This window comes from Crocuta crocuta, unplaced genomic scaffold, assembly GCF_008692635.1.
Source record: "Crocuta crocuta isolate KB4526 unplaced genomic scaffold, BGI_CrCroc_1.0 scaffold48, whole genome shotgun sequence".
Classification (NCBI taxonomy): Eukaryota; Metazoa; Chordata; class Mammalia; order Carnivora; family Hyaenidae; genus Crocuta; species Crocuta crocuta.
This window is the reverse complement of record NW_027533089.1, coordinates 10,429,669-10,445,936: the sequence shown is the minus strand read 5'-3', so window position 1 is coordinate 10,445,936 and position 16,268 is coordinate 10,429,669. Positions and strand designations below refer to the sequence as shown.

The 16,268-nt window shown below is 37.2% G+C and overlaps 1 protein-coding gene across 1 annotated transcript in view; it reads left to right on the top strand.

The window, feature by feature from the left end:
* Nucleotides 1-16,268, top strand: part of BTBD8 (BTB domain containing 8) — a 106,355-nt gene that overhangs the window by 12,153 nt on the left and 77,934 nt on the right. The window contains exon 3 of the mRNA XM_077746121.1: nt 13,976-14,211. Coding sequence (XP_077602247.1) covers nt 13,976-14,211 — 236 coding nt within the window. The remainder of the gene's footprint in view (nt 1-13,975; nt 14,212-16,268) is intronic.

The following is a 16,268-nucleotide window of genomic DNA, read 5'->3' as shown; positions in this document are numbered from 1 at the left end:
ATCCTGAATCCATTCCAACACCTACCTCCTTTATCTGGTTCTTATACTCCAGAAGGCAATATTCCTCTGCTCTAATCTTCCCAGAGCCAAGTATCAGATAATTAAAGGCCACCCTTAGAGCCCAGAGCACCCCACCTCACCCCCTACCCCAGCCCTGATTATTCAGACTATCTAATATTAAGCTCCTTCAGCTGCTTACCTTACCGCACCCATGCCTTCCCTCAGAAAAAAGAGGAAAGCGTTCTGCCTATGCCTTGCTTTCCCTCCTTCAGCCTCCAGACTAACCGTATTACTTCCCCATGTGGCCATTCCTGATTGGGGTGTGCCTCTCTGCTTGGGAATTGTATATTATAAACTGTTTTCTCAATGGCATTCATTGCCTAATCATTTGGCTTCAACATACCTGAATATAGCCAATTCCCAGGTGCATGTTAAAATGCTTGAAAACTTCATTGCTACCTTTACATCTTTCTCTCTTCCATCTTCTTATACTGCTTTCTTTGAATATCATCTTAGCAGCCTGTCCCACTAGCCAGTCATCTGTAGACCTACAGACTCATTATTTTATTACTTAAAAAATTTGTTAATTAATAATTTTTAATTTTAATTGTGTATTTAACATATTATATTAGTTTCAGTTGTGCAATACAGTGATTCAGCAATTCCGTACAATACTTAGTGTTCATCATGATAGGTGTACTCTTAATCCCCTTCACATATTTCACCCATTCCCTCACCCACCTCCCCTCTGCTAACCATCTGTTTGTTCTCTATAGTTGAGTCCACTTTTTGGTTTGTCTTTTGTTTTGTTTCTTAATTTCCACATATGAGTGAAATCATATGGTATTTGTCTTTCTCTGGCTGACTTACTTCCCTTAACATTATATCCTCTCGATCCATCCATGTTATTGCAATTGGCAAGATTTCATTCTTTTTTTTATGGCTGAGTAATATTTCATTGTGTATATATACCACATCTTCTATATCCATTCATCTATTAATGGACACTTGGGTTGCTTCCATAATTTTGCCATTGTAAATAATGCTACAGTTAACATAGGGGTGCATATAATCTTTATCAGTTAGTGTTTTTGTATTCTTTGGGTAAATTCCCAGTAGTGAAATTACTGGATCATTTAGTAATTCTATTTTTAATTTTTTGAGGAACCTCCATACTACTGTCCACAGTGGCTGTACCAGCTTGTGTTCCTACCAACAATGCATGAGGGTTCCTTTTTCGCTACATTCTTGCCAACACTTGTTTCTTGTGTTTTTGATTATAGCAATTCTGACAGGTGTGAGGTGATAGCTAATTAATGGTTTTGATTTGCAATTCCCTGATGAATGCAATTGAGTATCTTTTCATGTGCTGGCCACCTGTCGCTCTTCTTTGGGAAAAGTGTCTACTCAGATTCTCTGCCCTTTTTTTAATGGGATTATTTGTTTTTTGGTGTTGAGTTTATGTGTGTATGCGCATGCGCGCGCACACACACACACATTTTTTTTTTTATAGGGAGAGAGAGCACAAATAGGGGAGGGAGCAGAAGGGAGAAAGAGAGAATTCTTAGTAGGCTCCACACTCGGTGCAGGGCTAGATCTCATGACCCTGGGATCACAACCTGAGCCGAAATCAAGAATTGGATACTCCGTTGAGCCACCCAGGTGCCCCAAAGAGCATGGAATATATTTCCATTTCATTGTGGTGTTTTCAGTTTCTTTCATCCATGATTTATAGTTTTCAGCGTACAAGTCTTTCACCTCCTTGGATAAGTTTATTCCTAGGTATTTTATTTTTTTGGTTACAATTGTAAATTGGGTAGTTTTTTAAATTTCTCTTTCTGCTGCTTCATTATAAGTGTTTAGAAATGCAGCAGATTTCTGTACATTGATTTTGTATCCTGCTATTTTACTGAATTCATTTATCAGTTCTAGTAGCTAGTAGCTTTTTGGTGGAGCCCTTAGAGTTTTCTATATAGGGTATCATGTCATCTGCAAATAGTGAAAGTTTGACTTCTTCCTTGCCGATTTAGATGCTTTTTCTTTCTTTTTCTTGTCTGATTGCTCAGGCTAGGGCCTCCAGTACTATGTTAAGTAACCATGGTGAGAATGTACATCCCTGTCTTGTTCCTTATCATAGAGGAAAAGCTCTCAGTTTTTTTTTCCAATTGAGGATGATAGGTGTGAATTTTTCATATATGGCCTTTATTATGTTGAGGGAATGTTGCCTCTGTTCTTACTTTGTTCAGGATTTTTTTTTTTTTTTATCGTGAATGGATGTTGTATTTTTTCAAATGCTTTTTTTGCATCTATTCAAATGATCAAATACTTTTTATTTTTATTCATGTTGATGTGATGTATCATGTTGACTGAGTTGCAGGAATAAATCCCTAAATCCCTCTTGATTGTGATGAATAATTTTTTAATGCATTGTTGAATTTGGTTTGCTGATATTTTGTTAAGGACTTTTGCATCTATATTCATCAGACATATTGACCTGTAGTTTTTCTTTTTTTGTGGTATCTTTATCTGGTTTTTGTATCAGGGTAATGTTAGCCTCGTAGAATGCATTAGGAAATTTTCCTTTCTCATCTGTTTTTTTGGAAATGCCTGAGAAGAACAGGTATTACTGTTCTTTAAATGTTTGGTAGAGAGACACCTGGGTGGCTCAGTCTGTTAGGCGTCCAACTTTGGCTAGGTCATGATTTCGAGGTTTATGGATTCAAGCCCTGCTTGGGGCTCTGTGCAGACAGCTCAGATCCTGGAGCCTGCTTCAGATTCTGTGTCTCCCCCTGTCTCTGCTCCTACGCAACTTGTACTCTGTCTCTCTCTGTCTCTCAGAAATAAATAAACATTAAAAAAAAATTTTTTTAAATAAATGTTTGGTAGAATTCCCCTGTAAAGCCATATGATCCTGGACTTTTGTTTGTGGGGTTTTTTTTTGATTACTGGTTTAATTTCATAGCTGGTAATTGGTCTGTTCAAATTTTTGATGTCACCTGATTCAGTTTGGGGTGGTTATATGTTTCTAGGAATTCATCCATTTCTTCTAGGCTATTCAATTTGTTGGCATATACTTTTTCATAATATTCTCTTATTAGGTTGTTTGTATTTCTGTGGTGTTGGTTGTTATTACTCCCCTTTCATTTGTGACTTTGAGTTCTCTCTCATTCTCTCTCTCTTTTTTATTATTATAATTTTTTTTTGATAGTCTGGCTAGATCTTTTGTTGATCTTTTCAAAGAACCAATTACTGGTTTTATTGATCTATTGTTTGTTTTTGTTTTGGTTCCTTTATTTTTTTCTGCTCTAATCTTTACTACTTCCTTCTACTAGTTCTGAGTTCTGTTTCTTCTTTTTCTAGCTCCTTTCAAGTGAAAGGTTAGGTTGTTTATTTGAGATTTTTCTTGCTTCTTGACGTGTAGGCCTAAATTGCTATAGAGTTGCCCTTTGGGCCATTTTTGTTGCATCCCAAAGATTTTGGACCACTGTGTTTTTGTTTTCGTTTGTCTCCGTGTATTTTTTTATTTCCTCTTTTACTTCTTGGTTAACCCATTCATTGTTTAGTAGTATGTTACTTAACCTATGTATATTTGTGTTCTTTCCATATTTTTTCTTATAGTTAGTTGTTTTATAGCATTGTGAGTGGAAAAGATGCTTGGTACAACTTTGATCTTTTTTATTTTTTTGAGGCTTATTTTGTGACCTAATAGGTGATCTGTTCTGCAGAATATTCCATTAGCACTTGAAAAATGTATGTATTCTGCTGTTTTAGGATGCAGTGTTTTGAATATGTCCATTAGATCCATCTGGTCCAGTGTGTCATTCAAAGCCACTGTTCCCATGTTGATTGTGTTTGGATGATCAGCCCATTGAATTAAGTGGGGAATTGAAGTCCCCTACTTTTATTGTATTACTATTGATTAATTCCTTTATGTTTGTTATTAACTGTGTTATGTATTTGGGTGCTTTCATGTTGGGTGCATAAATATGTACACTTATTATATCGTCTTGTTGGATTATTCCCTTTATGGTTGTATAGTGTTTTTCTCTGTCTCTTGTTATAGTCTTTGTTTTAATGTCCATTTTTTCCATTGTAAGTTCTACTCCTTTGATGTTCTTTTCACTTCCATTTGTATGATAAACGCTTTTCCATCCCTTCACTTTCAATCTGCATGTGTCTTTAGGTCTGAAATGAGTTTCTTATCCACAGCACATAGATAGGTCTTACTTTTTTAAAAAAAATTTTTTTTTAGAGAGAGATACAGCGTGAGCAGGGGAGAGGGACAGACGGGCAGAGAGAGAATCCCAAGCAGGTTCCATGGTCATCATGGAGCCCAGTGTGGAGCTTGATCCTATGACCCTGGGATCATGACCTGAACCAAAATCAAATCAGATACTTAAACCAGATGGTCACCCAAGTGCCCTGGGTCTTAGTATTTTTATCATTTCCATCACCCTATGTCTTTTGATTGGAGTGTTTAGTCCATTTATATTCAAAGTAATTATTGATAAGCATGGACTTATTGCCATTTTGTCACGTGTTATGGCTGTCTTTTTACTTCTTTATGTTTCTTTCCTACTCTCTTCTATCATGGTTTGCTGGCTTTCTTTAGTGATATACTTGAATTCCTTTATCTTTTGCATATCTATTACTGGCTTTTGATTTATGTTTACCATTAGGTATATATATGGCATCTTAAACATGTAGTTTGTATTAAGTTGATGGTCCCTTAAGTTTGAACCCATTCCTAGCTCCTCCCCTTTCTGTTTTAGGTATATGGTGTCCTACTTTATATCCTTCTATTTTGTGAATCTTTTGACTGATTTTAGTAGATATACTTAATTTTACTATTTTTGTACTTCTGACTTTTATTACAACTATTTATGGTTTTCCCTTTCCACTCAAGGAGTTCCCTTTAAAATTTTTTGTAGAGCTGGTTTAGTGGGATGAATTGCTTTAACTTTTGTTTGCTTCAGAAACTCTTTATTTTTCCTTCTATTCTGAATGATGTCCTTGCTAGGTAGAGTATTCTTGGCTGCAGAATTTTTCCTTTCACCATGTTAAATATATCATGCCACTCCCTTCTGGTCTGCAAAGTTTCTGCTGAAAAATCACCTCATCATCTTATGAGGTTTTGACCTGAATTTAACTGTTTTCTTTTCTTTCACTGCTTTAAAAATTCCCTTTTAAAAAAAAATAAAATTCTCTCTTGTTTACAACCACTTTTCACCATTTTAATTACTATATGTCTTGGTGTCGACCTCCTTGGGTTGATTATGTTGGGTGCTCTCTGTGCCTCCTAGATCTGGATTTCTGTTTCCTTCCCCACATTTAGAAAGTTTTCAGGCATTATTTTTCAAATATATTTCCTGCCCTCTTTTCTGTCTCTTCTCCTTCTGAGATCTCTATAATGCAAATGTTATAATGGAAATGCAAATGCAAGTGTATGATGGTGTTGCTGAGTTCCCTTAGTCATTTTAATTTTTCTTATTATTTTTGTCTCTCTTGTAAAGCTTGATTACTTTCTATTACTCTGTCTTCCAGGTTGCAGATCCATTTCCTTACTTCCTCTAGTCTACTGTTTATTCCCTTTAGTGAATTTAATTTAATCAAAATTTTTCATGTTTATTTATTTTTTAGAGAGAGACAGAGACAGGGTGTGAGTGGACAAAGGGGCAGAGAGAGGAAAACACAGAATCTGAAGGAGTCCCAGGCTCTGAGCTTTCAGCACAGAGCCTAACATGGGGCTCGAACTCGAGAACCACAAGATTGTAACCTGAGCCGAAGTTGGATGCTCAACCAGCGCAGCTACCCAGATGCCCCTAATTTAATTTAATTTAATTTAATTTAATTTAATTTTAGAGAGAGAGAGTATTAGTGGGAAGAGAGAATCTTTACACTGAAGAGAGGCTTCATGCTGAGCATGGAGCCTGCAACAGGGCTTGATCCCACAACGTTGGGATCATGAACTGACCCAAAATCAAGAGATGTTCAGCCGACTTAGCCACCCAGTTACCCCTCTAGTATATTTTTAATTTAAGTTACTGAGTTCTTCATCTGTGGTTGGTTCTTTTTCATATTTTCTCTCTCTTTGTTGAGTGTCTCACTGAGGCCCTCCACCCTTTTCTTATGTCCAGTGAGTATCTTCTTGACCATCACTGTAAATTCTTTATTAGACATATTACTTATCTCTGTTTTATTTAACTCTCTTGCTGAGATTTTGTCCTCTTCTTTCATAAAGTATATATTCCTCTGTCTTCTCATTTTGTCTACTTTTCTGAGAGAGAAAATATTTGTTTATTTGTGTTAGGAAAATCATCTATGTCTCCTCCTCTTGCGAGTAGTGGGCTTATGAAGATGAGGTCCCATAGTGCACTGCAGTATAATATCCCCTGTTCACCAGAACCTGGTGCTTCAAGGTGTCTTTTATGTGAGGTTGCGTGCATCGTAGTGTTGTGGCTGAGCCATGTTTGCCTTCAGTCTAGTTGTCTGCAATGGCTCTCTTTGCCTATTGTGGGCAGGGTTTGGTCCCTTTCTTATTAGTGGGCCAGTCTGGAGGTGCTTTGGGCTTAATTGGGTCAGACTAGGCATTTGGCAGAGATGCAGTAGCATGGAACTGGAAGGCCGCTCCCTGTGTTGTCCCCTAAAAAGCTTTCATTGGTAGGTGGGGCCTGTAGTCAAACCTGATGTCTGTCCCCAGCCTACTCTGGGGCTCCCTTTGTGTGTGGTTATTTTCCCCTCTCTCCTGGAGCAGGAGTCACATTGAAGTGGTGATGGCCCCTCATAGAGCTTCTTGCACACTGCCAGGTTTGTAGACTACTTTGGATGGGCTCTAGCCAAGGGTGTGTTGAATAGGGCCCATCTGCAGGAGAATGCAGGATGGGCTGTGAGGAGCTAGTACGTCTGTGTCAGTTGCCTGTGAAGGCCTGCAGCCCCTGGGGAAAAGTCCTGCCTAGGCCATGATGGGGAAGGCATTTCTATAGGAGAATGGGAGTGGGGGAGGGGCACACCATTAGCAAGCTAGGTGGAGAGTGTACATGCTATGCTGGTTCCCGCAGGTGTCTGTGCATCTAGGCTTTGCTGTGGGGGAGGGAAATGGTGCCCTTCAGCTCTATTGTTTATGGAGAAGTTCCCTAAGATCCCTGTCCCTACACACTCTGGGATTAGTAAATAAATCCCCTTCCCATAAGCCCCAGGCAGTTTTCAAACTGCTAACTCTATGCTGTATTTCCTCATGGCTGTTTGTTGTGCTTTCTGTTTAAAGGCAGAGACTCCCGGCTCTCCTACAGCTCTGCTTTTGATTTTTGAAGTTCCAGGTGTTAAGTCCGCATGATTTTCAAAGCCAAATGTTAGTGGGATTCAGCTTTCCCTATGGATCCCCTGTTGCTGAGTCTGGTCCTCTTCATACCCATTGCATCCTTTTCACACCCATGGCTTCCCTCCCTCCCAAGGACAGCCCCAAGGGCTCTTTGCCTCCTGACAGCATCTCCAACCCTTCCTACCCTTTTTAATGTGGCCTCTTCTCTACATTTAGCTGTGGAGAGTCTGTCCTGCCAGTCTTCAGTTTGTTTCCTGGGCTATTTCCACTGATGTGGGTGTTACTTAGTTATATCCATGGGGTAAGATGAGTTTAGGATCCTCCTACTCCACCATCTTTTCCGGAAGTCAGTCCTCCTCATTTCTCAAAGAAATTCTTGTCAGTTTTTCTGGCAGTGTAATTCTTGGTTATTACAGTTGCCACATAAGTATTGCTTCCAGTATGTGCCTCTTGATTTCTTTAATTCTTGTCTTCCAATAATCTTGTTCTCTACACTACAGTACCATGTGAAATCCGAAGTCGTATTGTTATCAATAACTGCAACCCTCTATAATCTTGATTCCGAGCATTTCAACCTCCGACTTCTACCTCCTATCTTTCTAGCACACTCCTTTAAAACTCCCAAATCTAATACTTTATTGCTTCTATCAGGGCCTGCAATGACTTTTTTCTATCAGGGCCTGCAATGACTTTTTTTTTTCACTTTTATTGTCTCTTATCCTCTAACGTGCTCAATTCTGTCCTTACTTAGCTTAAAATTTTTTGTCATTATATCACTTCCTGTACATACAGTCTCTCTTCCCTTGTCCCATCTGAATTTGTCTTATTTGCAAATCAAAACCCCAAACCTTAAATCCAGCTCTTTGACTATTCCACTCCAGCATCCACACAATTGAATAGCTGGAGAAAAACACATGCTAATTGGTCTCACTTTAAATCAAGGCCATGAACCTTAAGTAGGCACTTAGTGCTGACTGTCAGTCATGCACTGCATGCAGTCATGCAGTCATACTTTATTTCCCTAGTCTCATTTGCTCTCCTTTTGTCTTAGATTATTTCACAGCTCCTTTTTGTTGAACCTTCTGCCGTTCTTCCCTCCTCTTCATTCTCACTTGATGACCTTTCTTTCTATTTCACTAAAAATACCAAAGCTATTAGAAGAGAAATTTCACAAACTGTTCCCACATATATTCATTTAGTTGCATTTGCACCATATGTTTTGTCTTCTCTCCCATTACTAGTGATGAACTATTAGTGCTTCTATAACCTTCTCTCCACTTGTCTATCAGATCTCACCCTATTTCTTTTCACCTATTGAAGGACATTGCTCCAGCAACTTCAAATTTCCCCAAAGGAGTTTCTTTTCTCTTGAATCTTCTCATCAGTGTATAAACACGATATTTTATCCCCACCTTGAAAATAACAGAACCCTTTCTTGACCTCATTTCCCTTCCAACTAATACTTTACCAGCTAGTACTCTAATGGTCTATAAATGGAATCATATAGTACATATCCCTTTATGTCTGGCTTTTTAAACTTAGTGTGATGTTTTCAAGGTTCATTGATGTTGTGATGTTTATCAAGTACTTTATTGGTTTTCATGGCTGAATATTCCATTGTATGATGGATAAAGGATCACCCAGATCATCATCAGGTTTGATGGTTTGCTAGGAGGACTCCTAGGACTCAGCATATAGTCATATTCTAGGCTATGATTTATTACAAAAGAAATAAAGAGAAAAGGCATATGAAGTGAAGTCCATGAAATTAGGCACAAGCTTCCAAGAGTCTTCTTCCAGTGGAGTCACACAAGACATGCTTAATTCACCTAGCAATGAGTTGTGACAACACTTCTGAAATGTCGCCAACCAGGGGAGCTCATTAGAGGCTCAGTGCCCAGGGTTTTTACTAGGCATTTGTCCTCTAGGCACCCTGTGTCTATTGTGCATCCATAGTCCATACTCCTGGAAGGCAAGCAGATGTTTAGCATTAACCATATTGTTCGTGTAAATAGTTTAGCCATAACAAGCCACCCTTATCATTTCTAGACTGCCAGGAAAACTCTAGAAATCATGTTCTCAGATACCAGCCAAGGGCTAACCTTATAACCTTATAATTAAACCTTATAAACCTTATAATTAAATCTTTTAAAAGATAGTAGTCAAGGCTGCTATATTAAATCTCTTCTATGCATATGAATATACCATATTTTGTTTATCCATTCATGAGTTGATAGACATTTGCATTGTTCTCACTCTTTGACTGTTATGAATAATTTCATTGTGACATTCACGTGCAAATTTTTGTGTGAACATGTTTTCATTTCTCTTGTATTATATACCTAGGAGGAAAATTGCTGGGTAATATGGTAAACTTGTGAGGAAATGTCAGACTCTTTTCAAAAGAGGCTACACCATTTTACATTCCTACCAACATGTATGAGGATTCCAAATTTCTCTGCATTTTTGACAACACTTGTTATTATCTGTCATTTTGATTATAGCCACCTTAGTAGGTGTGAAGGGTATCTCATTGTGGTTTTGATTTGCATTTCTCTGATGGCTTATGATGTTGAATATCTTTTTTGTGTGCATATTGGCTATTATATATTTTCTTAGGTAAGCTGCATTCACATTCTTTTTTTTATATATAATTTTTAAAAGTTTATTTATTTTGAAAGAGAGAGAGTGTGAGCATAAGCTGGGGAGTCACAGAGAGAGAGGAAGAGAGAGAGAATCCCAAGGAGAGCCCAGTGCAGGGCTTGGACTCATGAACAGCGAGATCATGACACAATCTGAAATCAAGAGTCAGATTCTTAAACAACTGAGCCACCCAGGTGTCCTGATCTCTATTCATATTCTTTGCCCATTTTTAAATGGAATCATTTATCTTTATATTATTGAATTGTTTATATTTTTAAATTCTTTATATATTCTGTATTTATTTTTTGTTATTTTTATAATGTTTGTTTATTTTGAGAGAGTACACACAAGCAGGAGAGGGGTAGAGAGAGAGGGAATTCCAAGCAGGCTCTTTCCTGATAACATGGTGCTTCATCCTATGAACCGTGAGATCATGACCTGAACCAAAATCAAGAGCTGGCTACTTAACTGACTGAGCCACCTAAGCACCCTGTTTTTATTTGTTATATAATCTCTGTATAAGAATTTTATTCTATATAAAAGGATTTAAAAAATTCTTTATATATTCTAGGTACAAGTTTCTTGTCGGATATGTGATTTGCAAATGTTTTCTCCCATTCTGTGAGTTGTGTTTTAACTTTCTTCATAGTGTTCTTGAAAGTACAAAAGTTTATAATTTCTATGCTTTTCATTTTATTTGTCTTTTTTTGTTACTTGTGTTTTGGGGGTTATACGTAAGAAACTGTTGCCTAATCCAAGGCCATGAAGATTTATGCTTGTGTATACTTTTTTAGTTCTTACATTTAGATCTTTCAACTATTCTCAATTAATTTTTATGTCTACTGTGAAGCTCGTACCAGCTTTTTTGCATTTGGAGATCCAGTTGTCTCAGCACCAACTTTTGAAGAGCCAAGTCTTTTTCTGTTGGATTGTCTGGACACCTATAAAGGAAAAACTGTGTGTCTCCTTTACTTTTAATACTCTACTCAGAGAATATGTCACTTCTGACCTTCCTAGTCACTAAATGGGTGGGAATTTTTCCCCACATCAAGCAATTCTGAGATTCTCCAGACAGCAGCTGGGTGTCCTACAGATTTAACTCAATTCTGACACTACCTGGAGATATTATTTGATCCTACAGATTAAAACTTCAATCCCATAAGGCTGTCCCCAACCTTTTCATATGTCAGTTGCAAGTCCAAGTCGTTTCTTCTTTGTGCTTTTGACCAACCAGATGTGAGTTGGAGGTTCCCATAACCCCTTTCTTAGGTTCAATTAATTTGCTAGAATAGCTCACAGAATGCAGGAAAAGATTATATTTGCTAGATTGCAAATTTACTAGAACAGGATATAACTCAAGAACAAGAAGATGGAAGAGATTCAAAGGGCTAGGATATGAGAAGGGGTTTGGAGCTCCCATGCCCTCTCTGGGTGTACCAGTCTCCCAGCACCTCCATGTGTTCACCAACAAAGAGGTTCTCCAAATCCCATCCTTTAGGTATGGAGGCTTTATGACCTCGGCCTGATGGATTAAATTATTGGCTGTTGATGATTCTTTCTTGCCAACCAGTGCCCATCCTTGGTAGCTTTCCAAATGTCACTTGGCTCATTAAGGTAAACTCTGCTGTGGTTCAAAGGGCTTGTTATGAATAAGAAAAGCCATCCATTTCACTTTTATCCCTCTGGAGCTATTTCAGAAGCCAGGAACAAAGCTAAGTGTTATAACAAAAGATGTCTCTATGGCTCTTGCATAGGAAATTATATATAAGGGCTTTAGAAAATAAGTGCCAGGAGCAGTAGACAAAGACCAAATATATATTTAATGTTATAAATCACAAAAATAACAACACTGTTAAAAATTGGTTGCACATATACGTAGTTCTGGACAGTCAGTTCTAGTCCACTGATTTATACGTTTTCTCATGTCAGTAGCACATATATGGATGATTGTAGCTTTGTAGGAAGCTTAGAATTTGGGAACTTATGAATCGTCAAACTTTGTTCTTTGTCAAGATTGCTTTGACTATTCTGGGTCCCTTGCATTTTGATTTCTGCAGAAGAGTAGTTGAAATTTGATAGGGAATACATTATATCTGTAGATCAATTGAGAGAGTACTGCCACCTTTTTTTTTTAATGTTTATTTATTTTTGAGAGAAAGAGAGTGCTAGTGGGGGAGGGGCGGGGAGGGGGAAAGAAGATCTGAAGTGGGCTCTGCGCTGACGGCAGAGAGCCTTATATGGGGCTTGAGCCCACAAGCTGCGAGAGATGATGACCTGAACTGAAGTTGGATGCTTAACCTACTGAGCCACCCAGATGCCCCAGAGTACTGCCATCCTAACAATATTAAATCATGTAGAATGTATTTCCATTTATAAAATTGCTTTCAGCATACAAGTCATGCTTTTTTCTAAAATATATCTTTAAGTGTTTTATCTTTCTGATGCTTTTATAAATGGTATTATTTTCTAATTTTGTTTTGAATTGTTCATTGCTAGTATCTAAAAATATGGTTGATTTTTGCATATTGATTTTGTGTCCTGCAACCTTATAGAACTTGTTTAGCAAATAGTTTTTGGAGTGGATTTCCAAGGATTTCTGTATATAAGTTTGCCATTTGTAAATAGAGATAGATTTCCTTGTTCTTTCAATCCAGATGCCTCTTACTTCTTTTTCTTGCCGAATTCCCTGGCTAGAACCTCCAGTAAATGTTGAATAGAAATAGTAAGAGCAGGCAGGCATCCTTTTTGATCTTAGAAGGAAAGCTTTCAGTCTTGTACTATTAAATACAGTATTAGCTGTGGGTTTTTCATAGATGTTCTTTATCAGGTTGGGGACTTTCCTTCTATTCCTAGTGTTTTTTAGTGTGTTATCATGACAGGGTATTAGATTTTGTCAAATGCTTTTTCTGCATCTATTGAGGTGATCATGTGGTTTTTTGTCCTGTTGATACGGTATCTTAGTCCTGCTAAGAGGACTAAGTTTAAAGGGTTTTGTGAGGTCTTTGGGCTGTTGTAACAAAATACTACAGACTGGGTGGCATATAAACAACAAAAATTTCTCACCATTCTGGAAGCTGGAAGTCCAAGGTCAGAGTGCCAGTATGGTAGGATTCTGGTGAAAACCCTATTCTGGGTTGCAGATGCTGACTTCTCATTGTGCTCATGGTAGAAGGAAGAGAGGGATCTTTTTGGAGCCTCCTCTATAAAGGCACTAATCCTATTAATGAGGGCTCTACCTAATTACCTCTCAAAGGCCCCACCTCCTACCTAATATTACCATATTGGGCATTAGTTTTCAACTTATGAATTTTGAGGGTATACACATATTCAGATTATGGCATATATTGTATAATATTGATTGTTATTTGTTTAGCTATTCTTGAATTCCCGAAATAAACCCCAGTTGTTTGTAGTATATAATACTTTTTATATGTTGCTAGATTCAGTTTGCCTTTACTTTGCTAAGGAATTTTTTCATCCATATTAATAAGGAATATTAATCTGTAGTTTTCTTATGATGTCTTTGTCAGCTTTTGTATCAGGGTAATAATGGCCTCCAAATGAGTTAGGATGTGTTCTGATTTATGTTTTTTGGAAAAGGTTATGAAGGATTGGTGTTAATTCTTCAAACACTTGGTCAGGTTCACCTGTGGAGCAGTTTAGTCCTGGATTTTTCTTTGTGGAAAGTTTCTGATTACTAGTTCAGTCTCTTTAGTTGGTATAGGTCTATTCAGTTATTCTGTTTTTTCTTAAGTCAGGTGTGGTAGTGTGTGTCTTTCTAGGAATTGTCCATTTCATCTAGGTTATCTAGTTTGATAGCATTATATATTCCTAACATCAAAATATTTTATAGACTACTTTTAAAATTTTCTGCTCTTTAAGATCGATCTTTTTCCATTTGGTCCAGATAGAAATAGTCAAAATTATGTAGTTGTTTTATAAGAAAGCAGCACTTGGTAAACTAATTTTTAAGAAGAGCTAACATTTTTAGTAATACTTTACATTTTCTTTTAGGATTGTATATTCATCAGACAGAAACATAAGAAACTATGAAGAAGAAATTCTTAGGAAAAAGATAGTGGAGAGGGGAATGCCACAAAAGAAATGTGACTCCAGCTTTGGAATCTGCACTGATAACAATGGAAGATCATCTGTAGAGTTCTTCAGTAAAAAGTCATCTGATTGTTCTCTCCAGACGCATGAAGTTCCAGAGGATATCAGTGATGGAGTGCACAATTTAATTTCTAATGGTGAGTTATTTTTTGGTGGGTTTTTATAAAATTTTATAGCTGAGAAAGTTGGAGAAAAACACATTTCAAAAATCAGCTCCACTGATCTCAATTTATACGTAAATGAAATAAAGGTAAAATGAAAGTAGATGTAATAAAAGTAAATTTTTTATGGGTAAGTGAACTATAGTCAACCCCTAGTTCTCCTAGTTTTCCCAAACAATTTAGGATGGGATTTTTATGAATAAATACACATATAATTCACAATTCTCCTCTTAAACCTCCACATGTCATCATCCTTATTCTAATCTATACCAGTAAAAGCTTTAGCAGACTATAGAGTCAGTTCTGTTATAACACAATGTATGCACTACTTAAAAACAATATGCAACATAAAAATCATCATTGTATTTTATTGTGACAAAAAAATACTGAAAATTTTGTTGTGACATGTTCCAAAAAAATAGGAATCTGACAAAAATGATATGGTTTTACATATGTTAAGTTGTTAAGAGATACATAAACACTACAGTAAATATGGTGTTTGACCTTGAAAAGTAACTTTAGTTTGTGGAATTGAGTGTCAGAAGGGTTACAGTTTGTGAACTATTGTGAATTGGCAGAAGGAGGATGTTAAGTGTACAGGAATAGGTACAGATAGACAGAAGTATAAATGATACAGATATAGTAATAGATATTCTAACAGGAAACTTGAAGTCTCTGGATCAGAAAATTGACTGTTTATTACTTACATAGTGTCTTAGTACCAGTTCCTAACCCCCAGTTCCCACAAGGTTATGTGGCCTGATGTTACCCTGTACATGGAGTGGCGTTGCAACACAAGAGAGGAACACCAAAATTAGGAGACTTTCATAGGCTACTGGCAGATCTGCCCATCCTCCTCAGCATATAGAGGTAGATGTGGAGATGGAGAGAGAGAGACAGGGAGGTAGGGTAGGAGGGAGGGGTATTTATTTACCAAATAAGTCTTCCCTGGTAAAGAGTGAGAAAGGTAGCTTCCCCGCCCTGGAGTATAGGGAAATGGTTTGTTTGTTGGTTTGTTTGTTTTCAGGGAAATGATTTTGAGGGGAGGAAAATCTGCACATCTTTCTGAAACATCACATTGTCTCTAGCTTCCAACACATGTTTGTTCTTTAATCTTTCTTAATCCAAATTTTCCAACGCTCTGCTCAGAAAAGTCAGACCATGCATGGGGCACCTAAGTGGCTCAGTCCGTTAAGTGTCCAGCTTTGGCTCAGGTCATAATCTTGTGGTTGGTGAGTTCGAGTCCCGTGTCAGGCTCTATGCTGACAGCTCAGAGCCTGGAGCCTGCTTCAGAGTCTGTGTCTCCTTCCCTCTCTCTGTCCCTTCCCCACTTACACTTTCTCTCTCTCTCTCAAAAATAAACATTAAAAAAATTTTTTTTAAAAGTCAGACTATACAGAAAAGCAAAAATATTCATAGAAAATGGTCTCCTAACAGTTGGTTATCAGATGGTAATTTGTAACACCAGATGTGGAGGATGTGGCTCATAACATATGCAGTGAACTGAGGTATCTGGGAGATGTTTAAGGTGTTTGTGTGTGCTCTGTGTATTCTTCCATGGCTCCATTCATCTGGGTGCAGATTTTTGCACAGACCTAGTGTTTCTTGTGAATGAACTATAAGGAAATGAAATGCATGAAAGCAAATGAAAATTTCACATTATGCTCAAATTGTTCCCTAATGTATCAATTGTGTTAGCTCAAACTGATATTTTCAAAACAAGCATTGTAGCAAAATTGAATGTAATGTATATGAAAATATCTGTTAACTAAAGGATTTTATTACTGATGTTTAGTGCAGCAACAATAACAACCAAATTGATTTAAGCCCACTTACAGTCCTCATATGTATGTTAACCATATCTAACTATGGTGAATCAATGAATGGATGTCTCTCTTAGGCTTTGAAGTAGATACATTCATATAGTTTATCTCATTTAATCTCAGATAGCTCTAAAATGTAAGTGGTTATAGGTTGATTTTTATTTATTTTTTAAGTTTATTTATTTATTTTGAGAGAGAAAGCACATGGGG